The sequence below is a fragment of the Catharus ustulatus genome, chromosome 12 (assembly GCF_009819885.2).
Source record: "Catharus ustulatus isolate bCatUst1 chromosome 12, bCatUst1.pri.v2, whole genome shotgun sequence".
Classification (NCBI taxonomy): Eukaryota; Metazoa; Chordata; class Aves; order Passeriformes; family Turdidae; genus Catharus; species Catharus ustulatus.
In genome coordinates this window covers 8,451,544-8,468,673 of record NC_046232.1, presented here as the reverse complement: position 1 = coordinate 8,468,673, position 17,130 = coordinate 8,451,544, and the positions used below count along the sequence as shown (strand labels likewise).

Sequence of the window (17,130 nt, the reverse complement as noted above, 5' to 3'; positions counted from 1 at the left end):
TTTAGGATTAACAGAGTAAGAACTGAATGTGAATCTAATGTGGATAGTTTGAAAAGATCACTGTGCAACAAGTGGCAGTTATATCAAAGGTCTGGATTTTCCTCATCTGCATCTGTACAATTTTCCATGAGCTAGCCTGACAGCTACATCATTGGAGTTAGAAAGAAGTTATAATGGAGAAGAAGCAGATTCTCTGCCTTCTTTAATAACTGCTAGTTTGTTTGAATTGCAGGCACTTTTCCTGTCTCTCTTCTAAATACATGTGCCCTGGTGTTCCAGCAGTTATGAGTACATTGTTGGCCAATATAAATGCTTTCTATGCTCACACAACAGCAGCAACTAATGTATCTGCCTCAGATCGCTTTGCTGCTACTAACTTTGGGGTAAGTAGATTTTGTTTTTTAATTGAGTTCTAGTCCTTTCTTTTTCCTAGTATATTCCGTATTAACTTCTACATTTAATTGTTTTTAATTGCTCATTTTAAAGAATAAGGGTTGTTGTTATATTTTGAAAATTTTATCCTGTCTTTAAAATTAATTGTCATAAAAGCCAAAGAAGATGCTGCTCAGCTCCTTGTGAGGTGTAGAGGGTAGAAAGCACTGGCACACATTCACAGCACTAAAATCTCCAACAAATAGGTTTTTGTTTTATTGCAGTGGGCCCTGCAAACTGCTAACTGCGGTATTGGATGCAATTCCTTTCTTGGGCTGTGTCATCAGTGAACTCATGTTAACATAATGGATGTAGCCATAAATGCTGCTCTTCTCACAAGTATCCATAATAAAGGACTCTCTTATTTTTGCTGAAACTTTTGCTGGTGCATTGTCCGAGTCCTGGATTTAGGTATCAGGAATTTTAGGAGGAATAATAGCATTTCAGGAAGTGGTAATACTTCTTTCGTTATTGCTAAATTTTCTTCTGTGGATAAGTATCTCAAAGCGTGGACTTCCTAGTCATTGAACATGGTAATAGATAAAGATACATTCACTCCTTATTCTGATTTCTTTCCCCTACTCTCAGAGGAATTGAGAGCAGGAAGGCAGAGCAACAATTTAAAGAGGTTGCCTTCATAGCTCTGGTATTACACATGATACAGAGAGTATAAACACAATCTTATGATAAAAAATGCATTTATTCTTTCCTCTTTTTTCTTTTTTTTGAGGAGTACTTTTATTTTTAGGGCGATATCAAAGGTATATTTGATGTAACAGTTTTCATAAAATACCATTTATTGACATGAAATAAAATATTAATTGCAATTAAAATTTATTACATACAAATTAAAATTTCAAATTAAAAAAATTTATTTGAAGTGGTGTTAGAGGCACTAGCACTCTTTTCCAGTATTAGAATACTAGAGGAATTATAAATTTTGGATTTTCAAGACAAAATTATGAAATTATACATTTGGATGAGTAAACCAAGAATTACTTAATATCTTTGTTGAAACAAGTCTTGTCTTCTCTTTCAATGCTCAAGCTTTATTAGGCCTTTGACTTTGATGCAACTTTTGAAATTTCAAATAGTTTTGCTAAATTTTTTTATCCTTTTTTTTCCCATTTTTCTAATGATCAGAACTACTTTTGTCCTCAGACTGGGCAGAGATTAAATCCTTTCTCTGATGTTAATGCCAGTTTGCCTTTGACGCAATTCCAATCCAATTCATAGTTCAACAGATGGATGGAAAAAGAGTAGTAGGCATCACTAATAGAGATTTGGAGCTCTTTTTTCAAACAATTGACTTACAGGCAAAATATTAGATTATTCTTCTCTCCTGGGTCAAAAGGCATTTTTTAGTGAATAGCTGCGCATCATTCATCAAAAAGAGCATCTCAAATTCAAGTCCTCAGGCTGCAGCTGGGAATGATTTGGCTGACTGAATATTTCAGTAGAGATTTATAACATGACAAAAAAGTTCTCCTTTGATTGATCCCTTAAGGGAACTGTGCCAAATTAGTGGGGTTTGGTGTAGGTTAGAACTCCACTGATGAGAGACAGTACACAAATGCTCTATTGTCAAGTTACTGATCATCACATTTGAGGGATGGTGCAGATACAACTATTGGCTCCTGCTTCTTCCAGAAGTCTCTGCTTTCACATAGGCTGAGATTTCACAGTTTGTGCAGTAGACTATGGAATATGTTCTAACACGGTAATTAAAAACTCATTAGTATTACTTGAGAATGGCACAACTCAGCTGGAAGTCTCACAGCAAAATACTTTCACTGCTCCTTCATCTATCAAGATAACAAGTTAATCTTCACATTTGAAAGGGAAAAATATAATTTCATTGTATTAGTATTACTTAACTTATTCCTACAAAAGCCACTGTTTCAGAAGTATAATTTTCAATCATACTTTTGCATCAAATTCTGTTGTAAATGAGCATCATTTCTAACTTATTAAAGGAAGGGGAAGGTGCTGTCTTCAAGAGTTTAATCAGTTGCAAGGCAAATGTAACACAGGAAAATGTTGCATTGCAAATTCTTTGTGACCTCACTAATATATTGCTCAACTGCACAGTTTTTAATGCGTATCAGGCGTACAATATTGATAGAAAGGGAAAATACAGTAAAAGATGATAACATCGCCTGGCCTTGAAACACAGATATTTCAAACCATCACTTGTATATGAAATAATGGAAAATAAGTTGATTTTAAAATAAGAGTGGAAATAAGTTTTCTAAAATCTCAGCAATTACAGGAACCTGCAAATTCCAGTGCAACATATTCTTGTTTTCTTCTTACAGAGAGAAAAGTTCATAAAGTTGCTGGATCAATTGCACAATTCTCTGAGGATTGATTTATCCAAATACAGGGTATGTACAATGTATTCTATCTAGAGTCAACATGAGACCCCAAATCCTTTGGAACAAAAATTTACAGAATTTACTGTAAGCTGTTTAACATCAATATTTTTCCAATTTGACAAAAAAAAACCCCACCTTAATACTTTCTTTCCAAAAGCTAAGAATGGGTTAGCACATATTCAAGAAAGAGTAGTATTCCACAAATTTGACTAAATTGGCCTATAACTAGTCTTAAGTTGATTAAGTTAATTCATCTGGGAATCACCTTCACTGACTCAGGTAGTGCAGTTATTGCTGTATTTCTTCTGAGCCTGACATCGCTGCTACAACTTGCATGCTAACATCCTAGTAATATTGAAAGAGTCTTGTCTCCTTGTTTTTCTGTGTGGTAGGAGTTTATTTCATTTCTGCCTCATGGAATCTCTTTCCACTGAGCTTTGTTCCACACCAGCCTTCCAGGAAAGCAGGCACTGGGTACCTGCCAGTTACCATTGGGTTCTGAACGCTGTCTCCAGTCCACTGGATCATGAAACTTTTGGACCACACCTAAGTTAGGGCGTCATCACTATGGCTCTCCTTTCAGCTTCTAGGAGTGGCAGCCTCCAAGTCAAGGATTTGTCTGTTCATCTGGCCTGCTCTCCAAAACTGGAGGAGAAAGGGAATATTTAAAAGAACCCCAAGGCATTATTAGAGGGAGTGGAAGTTGCACATACTTAGTTTGTAAGACTATATCCTTCATGAAGGAGATATATTCATGCTAAGATGTTTTAATTTTGAATGCTATCCAGATAGTTTCATAGCATGAGGCTGATATTTCATTAGTAGGGAGTTATTTAAATAACACTACTTCACATCAATCTGTTAACCCAGAGATCATAGCAAAAATTTAATATTATTTCTACATTAATTTTACTACTGCATTATGCCTACAAGTGATGTATGTGCCACATGAAACCCATAAATTATTTTCATTAACAACAGTTTCCAGACTTCTTGCAACATTTCTTTACTCCTTTCACATTTTGGAAATATCATAATATTTTAAATTATTCATATTACAAGTGCAGGAGCATTATCAAAGGTGTTCCTACTCATGTCCAAGGGATACTCATCATTAACTACCTCACAGGCAGAATTTGGGTAATGTGAACATCTTTAATCCTTCCAAGCAGCACCTTATGTTTTCATAGAGGGTTTTTGACTGGTTGTTCAAGGATTTTATCTGTAACTCAAATTTTGCATGATTCCTCTGCCTGATTCACCAGGATAATTTTCCTGCCAGCAATTCTGAAAGACTCCAAGATCTGAAATCAACTGTGGACCTACTTACCAGCATTACTTTTTTTCGGATGAAGGTATTGTCCTTTACTTGTACAAATAAATTTCCTGAAGGAAACAAAATATTTACCTTTTAAATTAGATTAAAGTCAAGTCTCATAAAGCATACCCAGCTGAACTCCTTAGGAGTTGTATAGAATAATGGTTTTCTACTGTTATAATAAAATCACAAGTCAAACAGCAAAGTAGATCGGATAACTGTTCACCTTAGTCTCTCCAAAGGTTGAGATCTAAGTGGTCAAGCATGGAAATATTTTTGGAATTAAATGGTTCACATTAATATTACTGAATGAAAAAAGAGAAACACAAAGCAACCTTTGTCATAATAGCATGTGATTCCATTGCATTAGGCAACTACATAAAGAGAATTAAAATAATCCGATAAGTTAAAGTTTGAATTGTTGCATCCTGAAATGGAGTAAAGAGATGAACCCTTTGCTTTAAATAAATAACTATCTGGCTGATATTCTTATTCCAAGGAAGGCACATAAGTATATGGTTTACTTATTTCCTAAACAGTAAAAATACTTCTTAAATGTAAAGCCTAAGATGTAAAGACGTAAACTCGTGGGCACATATGCCATTTTTATAATGTAAGTATTTTAATTCAAATAAAAATGTGATAAAATCTACTTGCATGGGTTTCAATGTATCTTTGAACTAAATCCACCTTAATTTATAATTTTTAATTTTAATTTTTTATCATTGTTTTATTTGAACACTTTTCATCCTATATAACAGACCCACTTTCAACACCTAGATTTGTTGTGCTCAATCTAATTCTGACATTCTCCCATTTATGAAATATTTAATTAGGTCCTGGAATTGCAGAGCCCCCCTCGAGCAAGTACTGTGGTGAAAGACTGTGTAAAAGCTTGCCTGGATTCAACTTATAAATACATTTTTGATAATTGCTATGATCTCTACACCCAGTTAGTGGATCAGGTAAGGTCAAAATGAACTTGTTTTGTGCTATTGCTCATTCATTACTGTTAGCTTGCCTTTAGTAAACAGAAGCCTTCCAGTGCTCCTTCATATTAAAGCACTCAGATTTTCATTTTCTTTATGCATGGAGGACCAACATACCATAAATACAGCCATAGAGAGCTATGAACTCTAAAATGTTTGACATGAGTTCCAAAATGGACACATTAACTCATTATGTAGTCATCAGGTTGGACATGACTGTGAGATTGTTCAGTGGTTTGGGGAAGATGACATTGGATTGATTACTGTTTATTTAAGATCTGTAATAGGAAAATGGTTATTTAAAATCTAACATTTCACTTCTGTAGCTTTAGAAAAAAAAAATATTTGCTGAAGATGATATAATCTTTCCAGCTGTAGATCTTAGCACCTATGATGTAAACTTGAGTCCAACCTTTAGTAATTGCTTTAAGAAAGCAGAGGATAATTCTGAAACATTTCTTAATATTTGTCTATCAGGTTGAATTGTCAATGCAAAATAATTATAGCATTTGTTGTTTTCCAAATGTCATGCAAAATCCTTAAGAATACTTTTTATTTAATATAATATGGTCATTTTATAAGTAATGTTAGAATTAATTACTGTCTTAAAGGAGCAACACTTCTTTATCATCTTACCTCCTGTACCTTGTATTTGCTTTCTGGATGGTACACTGAAAAAATGGCAGTTCTGTGACTATTCCAGCTTTGAACAGAATTAACTAAGTTCTTTGGCAAATGCATTTATTTTTTGTGTGTATATAATTAATAAGAACACTCATACTAATGATATAAGGCTTCAAATGAAATTTATTTGAAAGTATATTTCACTTGAATCCAGAATATGAATTCCTGTATTTTAGGAAAGGTGATATTTGCTATCAATTCAAAATTTCTGAAATGAGGATTTTTTTTCTCATGTTGGATTCTTGTTGTGTGAGAAAACTTAACTGTAGCTTTTAATGTAAGAATTTCTCACCAGCACAAATAAGCACTCCTCACTTGGCGCTGATGTGTGTTTATCCTACATTATTATATTGTGAGCTGAATAGGAGTAGAAATTAGTGGAAGGAGCAGCTTCAGGCATCACATCTATTTACGTCATAAACTGTTCTGTTTTCTCACTAATGTTTACTCTGCAGCAATTTGATCTTGTCTGGTAAATATAATATGAAGTGCTGCTAGACTGACTATTACATAAGTCTGCAGTTTATCAGTAGATTCTAGTCCTCAGTAAAAAGCTAAAAGTGATAAAGTCTTACCTCTGCAAAACGTTGTGACAACTGCAAAAGCTTATCTGTATTCAAAAAATTCACAACTTTTTAATGTGAATCCATACAGACATTTAGCCTGTCTATTTTAAAATATGGTTTTAAAGTGCAGGGATATTACAGCTTTTCTGCTTGGTAGAGAGTGTAAAACTTTAAGTAAGGGTTCTCTGCAAATTATATTTGAGACAGAACAAGCAATATTGTTGTTATATTTTTCTCTCACACAACTCTACTGAATGGTGGAGAAATAAGAAGTCCTGAAATAAAAAATTTAAAAGAAAAAAAAATCCTCAGGTATTTACTCAGCTGGAAAACTGAGTTCACTGTATTTCTGCACCTCTTGAGTTCTCTTTCACAAGATTTCCAGCAGGGGCAGTTTTTATGGAAACTTTAAGCAGAAATTTGTCTGTACAGTTACAATCACCAAGCAGTGCAAGAATCTTCAGTGAAGAAGTGTAAAAATCAAAATTTAAAATAAATAGATTGCATTCAAAATAATTTACTTCTAACAGCAAATCACATCAACAATCAAACAAAAAATTCAAGCAACAATCACATATATAATCTTAATGCCAGACAGTTAAACTTTCACAGAAAGGAGACAATTCTGAGAAATACAAGTGGTCTGGCTTTAAGAGAGAGATGAGTAAAATTAATTCAAAAGACTACCTGAATTCTATATCAGTTCTTGAGTTGTACTAGGAGACTTTGTTCAGCATGATCCTCTTATGGTTTCCTATCAATACATCCAAAAGTGCATTTGGTTTTAGGAACACTTAAGTATGCAGCTTGTTTGGACCTATAGCTCGGGGGGGGCTTTCCAGTGAATCCAGGTGATTGGCTTGTGGTACCACTGTTATAATAATGAAAGAGTAACCAATATTGTAATTAGAATTTCATTAGCTTCGTGTCCAAGCCCCTTAGATTAGACCAGATTCCACCCTTAAGCCTGCCTCAGGGTCACTCCCTGATCTCTGCTCAGCTCCCCATCAGGTGAGGTTTCCTTCCTCAGAGGGAGGGAGTTCATCCGTGGCTCTGCAGCACAGGGGGTTCATGTTTTAGCTGCACAGCTGAGCTTTGAGCTGTGAGTACTGAGAACTGAATCGATGAACCCCAAAGCAACAAGAAATGGTTCTTATGTAGGTCAGCACCTGCTCTCACTCAGGGGAAGGACTGGCAGCTGTTGTCCTGCTGAGGCCCCTGCATGCCCAGGGTGTGTCTGGGTGTAACTCAGGGCAACCTTACGCAGTTGCTTTTGGCTGCAACCTAAAATTCTTAGAGATGCCTGCCACAGTATTTCTAGAAAATATGCTTCAGGTCTGATTGTGTGGGATTGTTTAAGTTTGGGGTGAAATAGAGCAAGACTGTTTAAATGGAGGGGCTCAAACTGGAGTTTTTGGATATTTGGCACTTCAAACGGAAAAAGTAAATCACAAAATATGCTCAGCAGTTTCCAATTCCTCTTTTTATTACTTTTTACCTTTGTGTCAGGCAGATAATCACCATTAAAAAGCTAATGTCTTGCAGCAAAATATCACCCCTGAGGATATTTCCTGGAGTGAAGCATTGCAAACGCTAACAGCATGCAAAAATGTCATGCTACAGCTCCACACCAGAATACAAAGAACAGCTGATGGCAAAAACCGATTACTACCACAGACAGTAAAACATGATAGCTTGACAGTCTTACTGACATGTGTATTGCTATCCTCATTATTGGAGATAAAACCCTCTGATGAAGAACTATCTGGTTCCATACACAGCACATGTGGTATTTCCTCTTTTTAATTAACAGTTATCTGAGTGAAGTGCTTAGCTGCCCTATGTTAAAAAAAAATACCCTGGAGAAGTGGTTTAGGAAGCACTTTGATAGCTTTCTGACTCAATTTACAGATACGTCACTCTTTCTGCTTTCTTGAGAAAACGAGTTTTGAAATCTTTGCTGTTGCTCACAGTGACTGAAGTCCCTTCAATAATTCTTTTTGCAGTCTTCTCCACTGAGTGACACCAATGAAATGCAGGCCCTTCATGTTTCTCAAGAGCTCTTGATCACTACAAATAATTTCATGGCTGATAGCACCAATATACTGGAATAAAAACATTGGAGTACTTTATATTTGATACCAGCTCATCAGAACAGGCCTGATATTCTACCTGATGTTAGGGGCCTTTACTTGAGTCCTTAGTCAGCTCTGAATGTTGTCACAGCACAGCTTGGTGCAGACAGGAGGTAGCAAAAAACAACTGACTCTTTCAGGAGCCAGGTGTTGCACACTTGTAGCAGCACAGTACTCTGCCCTTGCCATTTATCTCTTGCAGGGCTACAGCACCTTGGGTTGGGTTGGTAAGGCACTGAAAACATCCCAGCCCTGGTAATCAGAGCTGTAGATGGATGGGCCCATGCTTTGGGAGCTGGCTCCATTTTGCTTTACCTAGCTGTCAGTCCCTGATCACTTTTCCATTTGGGATTTGGGAATCCAAGTCTCATAGTTGTTTTGGAAAGTCTACTTTTTTCTCTTTAGTTGAAACGACAAAAAAAATCATTGGATTATTAATTTCCTATAGAAATGCTGCAAAATTGAAGCATGGCTGTGGTCTGTGGTTTTCAAACACATTCAGAAGTATGAAGTGGGAAATAAAGTGCAGTAGCAAAAGCTGTTTACTACTATTTTTCAGGCATGCAAAGTTCAGTGCCAAGTAATACTTCTTGTGGGACCCTTTGTTATATTTACATATTGCTTTTGTTGCACTGAAAAAGTTCTGACTTCTTCAAATCAGGCATGCAAAGGGAACTTAGAGATCTCTCCTTGTGTTGGAGCATTGTGTTTGATGGGCAGCATGTTAACCACAGTAATAGAAGAACATTTGGTAAATTGCCTCAGACCAGAAGGATGCATTTTGTGCTGTGATATTTCCAACCCCATTCTGAGAATTCTCTGTCAGATGAAGACCAAATCTTACAGATATAATTTCTTCTTAACAGCTTGTCCGGGAGCACTGGTTAGAAAATCAAAGAGCTTGCAATACGTGAGGGGCTCACTTTGGTCTTCCTCCACCCATTCCCTGCAGAAGCAGAACACTTCTGGGTGGGTGGGTCAGATCAAAACCACAGCAGCACTTGGCTGGCCACTGCAGAGGAGGAGGAACTGCCCTGAACTGATAGACTGGTGAAACCACCTCCTTTCACATGGCAGTCCTTGAAGAAAAAGGCTGACAATTCTCAGTGAGAATTAATCCAAAACAATTCTGTTTCACTTCAGTTGGTACTGGAGAAGACATGAAGTTGCCTAGAGAAGGTGTGGGTGCCCCATCCCTGGAAGTGTTCTAGGCCAGTTTGAATGGGACTCTGAGCAACCTGGTCTAGTGGAAGGGATCCCTGCCCACAGCAGGAGGATGGAAAAAGATGATCTTTGACATCACTTTCAACCTAAACCATTCTGAGATTCTATGATGACTCTTCAAATAGGGTTTCCGTTTCAAATTAGAGTTTAGGAGTCAGTTACTGTGCAACAGCACTGCACAGGGAAATCCCTCACTGGTTTTGAATGCATGTCTGCAAGTGGTTTCTGGCTTTAGGCTATCTTGAGTGAATTCTGTAAAGCCAAATTTTTATTCTTTTAGATACTAAGAAATAATTTAAAATTATATAAAATTCCAAAAATAGACAGGCATAATATTTGAATGTCTAAATATGTGTATATTTTATATATAGTGCATATTGCATATTTTCTGGTGATTCTACATAAAATAATGTTGTATGTAATATTACATGTAATATAAGTAATAAATATGCAGTTTCAAATATGGAAGAATTATTTAAATTATTATTTCATTATCTAAGACTACTCAATAAGATTGCCCTCTGTAGCCTTGTGCTGATCAAAGCTACTGCATTGGTTTCCACTGAGTTTCCACTCTAACATTATTTATGCATAAAATATTGTATTCTGAATCCTAGCTTGGGGCTTGCAGCAGACAGCAATAGATAACTTTCTGATATCATAGGATTCGATTTATCAAAGTCACACAGATAATAATAGATATTGACCGCACAGAACACAACAAAATAAAACCAAAGAAAATTAAAGCAGACATTCATCTTAAGATCCGGTAAAATCATTGATGAGAGAAGTTGAAAGCCCTCTGTTTCTCAGACCAGTCTTTACAGATTTGTCTCACGGTAATAGAGATGTAGATTTTAATCTTGCTTCACACTGTGTCTGAGATTGCTTTCTCCACTCTGAACTATTTTTCTAGAGTACAAAATGTTTGCTTGTCAACAGTTCAGCTTTTTTTTTTCATTACATTCAGAAAACTCCCTCTATATATTTTTTTTTCTTTAAGAGAATATCAAAACGCCAGTAATGATTTTGGAGGCTCTATGTTGCATGATCCATTGCTTGCATATGAATTCAGGTGACTGGGAAATTGACAGTAAAGGGGAATTGAGCAAAACATGAATTTGGTGCAAATTTATTTCCACTCATATCCTATGAAAAATTGCTCTTACTTCCTCTTTCTAATTTTGATGTCTTCTGAGGCAAAAGATTAAGAGTTATGACCTAGTCCAGATGTTGCATTAAAAAACCCACACAGAGTCTCCAGTACCTACTGTATTTGTAAATCTTAAGTGATTAATATGAGTTCTCTTTAGTGACACTTTTCTCATAAGGTGTTTGCTACCACTCTAGATTGATGCTGAAGACAAGAAGTACCCAAGTCAGTTAATCTGAGAGTATAAAAACCCATCTTGTTGGTGAGATATCATCTGCTCTTACTGCTAGTTTGGTATGCCAGCAGAAGCCCCTGAGGTATATCACTGTTGTGCCTTTGGCCAGTCACTTACTGAGCTTTTAAGTACAGGACATCTTATGGCATTTCATGGTTCTGTGCATGAGGGCAGCATTATCATCCCAAGTGATGTTACAGGAGGTCAAGATATTTTAAATAGCCTTTCCTGCGTGAAAAAGCTCATGGAAAATAAAGTGATTCTGCTAATTGACAAACTTTCATTCATATCAGTATTTGGAAAGGTCTCTTGGTTATTGGAAGAGCAGTCTGGGATTTGAGCTTGTTCAGTGCTGCATCAAACAAAAAAGGAAATCAGGAACTTCACAAAATCATTTATTTTAAAATTAAGAACCACTAATATCATCAGTTTAATTAATCATTTTGTCACCTTTCTATATCAAGAATTTATGTTCCTCGTGACCTTTTCAGTTGTATTTTTTAAAAATTCTCATTATTATCATCCTCCACAATTGCAAGTAGAGGATGATAATATCAATTGCTCTTGTATCTTCTCACTATATTTGTGCCAGTGTGGCACTAATTAGGTATATCAGCTATTTAGTTCATGCTTTTACACTGACAGTTTTTTTCCAATGGATATAACAAGAGTGAAAAGAAATCTAGATTGAAATCAAATTTCCACCACTGTTTTACCTCATTACAACAGCACTGCACCAAGCAGAGTTGGGGAAGCACTGTCAAACACACCGTGTGGTTTTGGGCATTGCCTTGTGCAGGAATCCAAGAGCTGGACTCTGTTCCTTGTGGGCCCCTTCCAACTTACAGTATTCCATCATTCTATAATGCTTCTACAAAGGCATCTGTTGTACATAAAGCAAATTATAGTGCTGACAATAATAAGGTAAAAAGAGCTTGAATGATTCTGAGCATTTCTAACACACTAGGTAGATTTTAGGATAAAAATGGAAATAACTAGGGATGGGCAGAGTATGCACTTTCTTTTCAGAGCATAAAACTACATCTGTAATGTGGGACTTTTTAAAAAAATATCTTCTCTGGGCCATTTGAAAAGGTCATACAGATTTTAAAGATATTTCTTTTCCAGAGAATTTTTGTAGAAAGGACCTCCTGTGCAGCTATTACTTTGTAAATTAGTTACATTTTGCTATCTGTGTTAAAGAACAGAATTTTGCATTCTGTGATTCACATTCACAGCCATGAAAAGCTATCTCAGCTACATGTCACTTGCTGTGAAATACAGTTCTTGGATAAGATGCTGAGCTACATCTGAGATGGCTTTGTCTTCTACAGCTGCCTTTCAGTTGATTTAACAAGCTTCTGAGAAAAAAATGGTCTATTAGACATACATCTTTGATATAGAGGCAAGGCCTTTTTAGTAAAAATATCATGTATTCCACGGAAAGTCCTTGTGAGTGACATTAATGGTCCAATGTTCATCTCTGTTTTGAAAAGCTCTCTCATTTGTATGCACAGTTGTTAATTGTTGGTGACATCAGACCCACCTGTTTCTGAGCTTTATTTCTGTTTCTTTAGACACTGAGGTGGTACCCTTTGTAGTTCAACTGAGTATTTAGCAGTGTGATTAATAATATTTGTCTAAAGTATTCCACAGTGGCCACAAAGACAGTTTCAAATAGATATTGTTGAAATTCCCTTTCTGCCATTCCAAATGCTACTCATAGATAAAAGTTAATTGAGGTTGAAATAACATTTAATTAATTCACTGTGACACTAATATAGTGTTGGGCATATTCAAAATTATACCAGGTTGATTGAAGTGGTCATAGTTGGACTAGGAATGAGAAGTATAGGGAATATGTTTAAACTTGCAGGATCACAGACGTGTTTATTTTCTGACTTACTAGCTGAGACCCCGTTCAATCTCACACAGTAGTGTAGAAGAGCATGTGCAGCCTAGCTCCCTGTGGCAGAAATTATTCGTGTTAATTAAAACTATTTCTTTTCATTTTGGGGTCCCTACTATGAAGTTTTTTATTGGACGTTGAAGGAATCTGATCCTTCTGCCAAGCAAAGGAATGCAAAATACTTTTGCCTAGGAAATTGTAGGCTAAGAGTTCATAAAAAAAGACTGTAGAGACAAAGTCTATCTGTAAATGCACATTTTAGTGAAATTAAAGAATATGAAGTTTTCAATAAAATAAGGGAAATTCAGCTGCTTCTTCATTTAGACAATACATCATAAGCAGCTGTTAGGCTGAATACCTTCAGCATATAATTTAAAACAAAGCATTAAACACTCCTCAGCATTGATTTTTTTCAGTCTTTATTGTGTTGGGTATAAAAGTTCTGCCTTAACAAGCAATTCTACCTGTGCTGACTCTCAGCACAGCAAAGAATTTAATAATGTATCTAATTACAGTGTGAGCATGCACTAAAAAAGTCTCTATTGATCTTCTTTGCTGACATGACAATCTTTGCACTATGGTTCTTTATATTTGTGCAAACCAAGTACAGTTTTTCATATGTTCTGCTCTGTTAGTTAGCCAGTCTTAGTCCAAAACTTCTAAAGATTCTTAATATGTCACTCTTCCCAATCAAGGAATGATCTATAGGTGGAGCTCCCATGGTATTTTCCCTAATAAAATTCAATCTTGTTTTAACAGAGTAAGAAACAAGAAGTTCCTAAAGAAGAACAGGGACCAACAACAAAGAATTTGGATTTCTGGGCACAGCTGATTACTCTGATGGTCACCATTATAGATGAAGATAAAACAGCATATACACCAGTCTTGAACCAGTAAGTAATTACTTTCCCCATAAAAATTAAGAATCATTGATTTATAAAAACAGTTATAAGAAATACACCTGAATCAGAAGTTTGTTTTAAATAGACTCTAGGAAGAGATTTTTATACAGAATGTAGCTCTGACATAGTTTGATAAAAACTTAGTGCTCTGATAATAGAAAGAAAATCTTTTGGTTTAGGAACATTAAAGACAGGTGGTATATGAGTCATCTCAAAACTTTAAGTAGCAAAATATTCTTTAAGTGAGATAAATGGACAGAAGGGAAGTGTCAGTGACATTTCAGTGAAGGAAATTGTCAGCATGTTGGTGTTGATGGTATGAGGGTATTGTGACACACCTGGTGTTCTAATTATGCTGAAACTCTTTTAAGTATGATTTTTTTAGGCATGGAATTGTAAAAAAAAAATAAACTTCAAAAAAGACGCTCTCTGAATTTGTAATTGACTGGCCAGACTAACTTGGAAATGTATAAAGTAAAGAGCAGTATCCTGGAGATGGAGCTTGACTTCGCAGAATTGAAGATGTAGCAGATGAGGGAGGTCCAATCAATAAACAAGACAAGTCAAATAACTTCAGTTTGATACATGAGTACAAAGGAGAGAAACAATTGATAAACACAGAAAAAGAAGGCAGTGCTGGTGTTTGAACATGAAATATATAGAAGGAGTGCAAAGGAGCATGTTTCACATATTACAGCTGGAGAAACAGGCCTCGCACAATTGGAATGTGAAGTGATGAGGCCCTGGGGAAATGTTTTAGCTCTTTCAGCTCTTTGGAGCCATTTTACAGAGAGATTGCAGAAAATCTGGGCATAATCTGGCTGTGATGATTTAGCAAGTTAACATTGAAACCTATATCTGTGTTACGACTAAACAATTCATAGAAGTTTCTGCAATTGCATTTAATTGAATGCTCTGAAGGGGAGCAAGAACAATCTGGTTTTTCAGCCAAAATAGTGTAGATACTAGAAGGTACTCTGCACATCATGGAGTTGTGCTTGTCTTGCTGATAAAAGGTACCATTCTATTTATGACCCAACAGTAAAAGTGATAAAGAAACCTCCTGGTGATAACCAGAAGCTGAAAGATATTTCATTTAACTTCTGACTCCTTGCTCTACTTGAAATAAATGAAGTTTCAGTCCTGGATAATAAACATTTCTTTGTTTAATCATCTGTTACACTGACCTTATTATGGAATAAGTTCTTAGCCTGTTGAGGAAAGAAACACTTTTCCTGTTTACTCCATTTTTATGATGTAGTGTTGAGTTTCTCCATTAATGAAATCTCAACCTTTAGTCTGGCAGAGTGTATAAATAATAGTCATTGTAAAATATCTAGTTGAGACAAATACATATATGTGATTCATTTCAGTCTCTTCATTGAAATTAAACAAGTGTAATAGCAGATTGATTATCCCAAAAACTTTTATAGCTATATTTTTATACAAACATGAGGGAGAAAGTGAAGGCATAAGGAACAGAGTTCTTCTAAAGGGATTAGGAGGTTCCCTAAAGTACAGATGAATGATTGTGTAAGATGTGAAGAGAGAATCAGGAGTGGACGGAATTGGGACAGATTAAGGGAGAGAGCTCATGTGTCTGACTTCTCTCTGGTTTTTGCTGTTGTTTTGTGAGTGAAAGAGGGAACACAGGGAATAACAGGTCTTTTAGAAGTAGGAGACATCAGAAGCAAAAGATGAAGAGGCTGTAGCTGGAAAAAACCTTGAACTGTTTAGAGTTGCTTTAGATACATTTTTTTCTAAAGAAAAGCTTCTTCTAACACAAAACCAGCATGTAACAACTGTTGAGAAAAAAATAAGACAGCCTCTTCCCCCTTGCTTGTCCCAGAAAAGAAAATGGGCTAAAATTGATGAATGGGAAATGTAAGTTGAATACACAAGAATACTGCAAAAATATGACTACTTATTAGAAATACATGGCCATGCAGTGTCTCAGTGCACTATTCAGGCCTGCATCCATTTGATTCCTATTTTAGAAATGAGGTAAGTGAAGATCCCCAGGAGAGCATTCTGATAAAATTTTTCACAATTGTATAATATTCCTCAGAATTCTACTCCTCGACCAGTTTTTGGAAACACTATTTTTATATCTGCCTTAGAGGCAAAAATTAGGCTGTCATGGAGTAGTTTGAACCATAGGAGATTATGAATGCAGATGAAAAATGGCATGATGGCCTCAGCAAGCACTGCAGCCACTGACAGACCAGACCAGTCTTTCCAGTGGCAGTGTGGGAGCAACTTGCAGTTCTTACATGATGTGAGAAACTTGACAAGTTTGAGGGAAAAACATGGTCTGGTATTGAAATCCTCATTCTAGTAGTTAAACAATGTAAAATGTGTTTGAAACCTGATTCACAGGCTAGTCTGGGGCTTCCTGGCACTTCTGAATATGCATTGTATGTTCTGTGAGAAACTGCTATCAAAATAAAATATTTATTCTAATAAAAGGAACATCAAACCAAAAACAAAAAAAACAAAATATTCGACTCAAATATGCTTCTGTATTTTGAAAGTAGGATCTAAACTTTGGACCTCTGCACTTTTTTTTTTTTTTTTTTTTCACTTAGAACAGTCAAGTTATCTCTGTAGTATAAATTTAAGAAACAAGACAGTTCTAGTGAGACTTTGAAATTTGTTCTTTACTGATCCTTAGATCACTGCAATGTTAGGATCTGTTTTCTCTGTGTTCACATTGCTATATTCACATTGTTTCACACAGTATGGACAGGACTAACACATTAAATCTGCAGGAGCAGATTTCCTCATGTTTCAGGAGCTGAGATGTTTAATAACTCTGAAAAGTTGGGAATAGTAACTTGTATTGTAGAAACAGCATAGTTGTCACCTACATGTCAGTGAGTTATGAAACAGAGGTCAGTGGAAGAAAAAATGATGGAAGGAAGTGAGAAAATCAGAGTACACTGTATCATGAATTGGGCTGTGTCAGCCTAACTTCAGAATGCTTCTTTCATGATGGAAAGTGTTTCTGATAGGTTTTGTGTCTTGATCAGTGATATTCCCCATTATCAATTACACATTTTTCTGTGTAGGCATATGAATATCGCTTCTTTCATTGAACTTGTGAACATTATCCTCTTTAACAAAGCTGTTCTCATTCTTTCACAATATCCACTGGAGCTTCTCACGTAACAATGCAACACTGACAGACCAGATTAGTTATATT

General features: G+C 35.9%; 1 protein-coding gene across 3 annotated transcripts in view; it reads left to right on the top strand.

Moving 5' to 3' along the window:
• UNC13C (unc-13 homolog C) overlaps nucleotides 1–17,130 on the top strand; it is a 141,219-nt gene that overhangs the window by 67,176 nt on the left and 56,913 nt on the right. For all 3 annotated transcript variants that reach the window (XM_033070293.2, XM_033070292.2, XM_033070295.2), the window contains exons 14-18: nucleotides 233–383; nucleotides 2,751–2,819; nucleotides 4,076–4,165; nucleotides 4,965–5,093; nucleotides 13,783–13,916. In XM_033070293.2, the coding sequence (XP_032926184.1) occupies nucleotides 233–383; nucleotides 2,751–2,819; nucleotides 4,076–4,165; nucleotides 4,965–5,093; nucleotides 13,783–13,916 (573 nt within the window). The remainder of the gene's footprint in view (nucleotides 1–232; nucleotides 384–2,750; nucleotides 2,820–4,075; nucleotides 4,166–4,964; nucleotides 5,094–13,782; nucleotides 13,917–17,130) is intronic.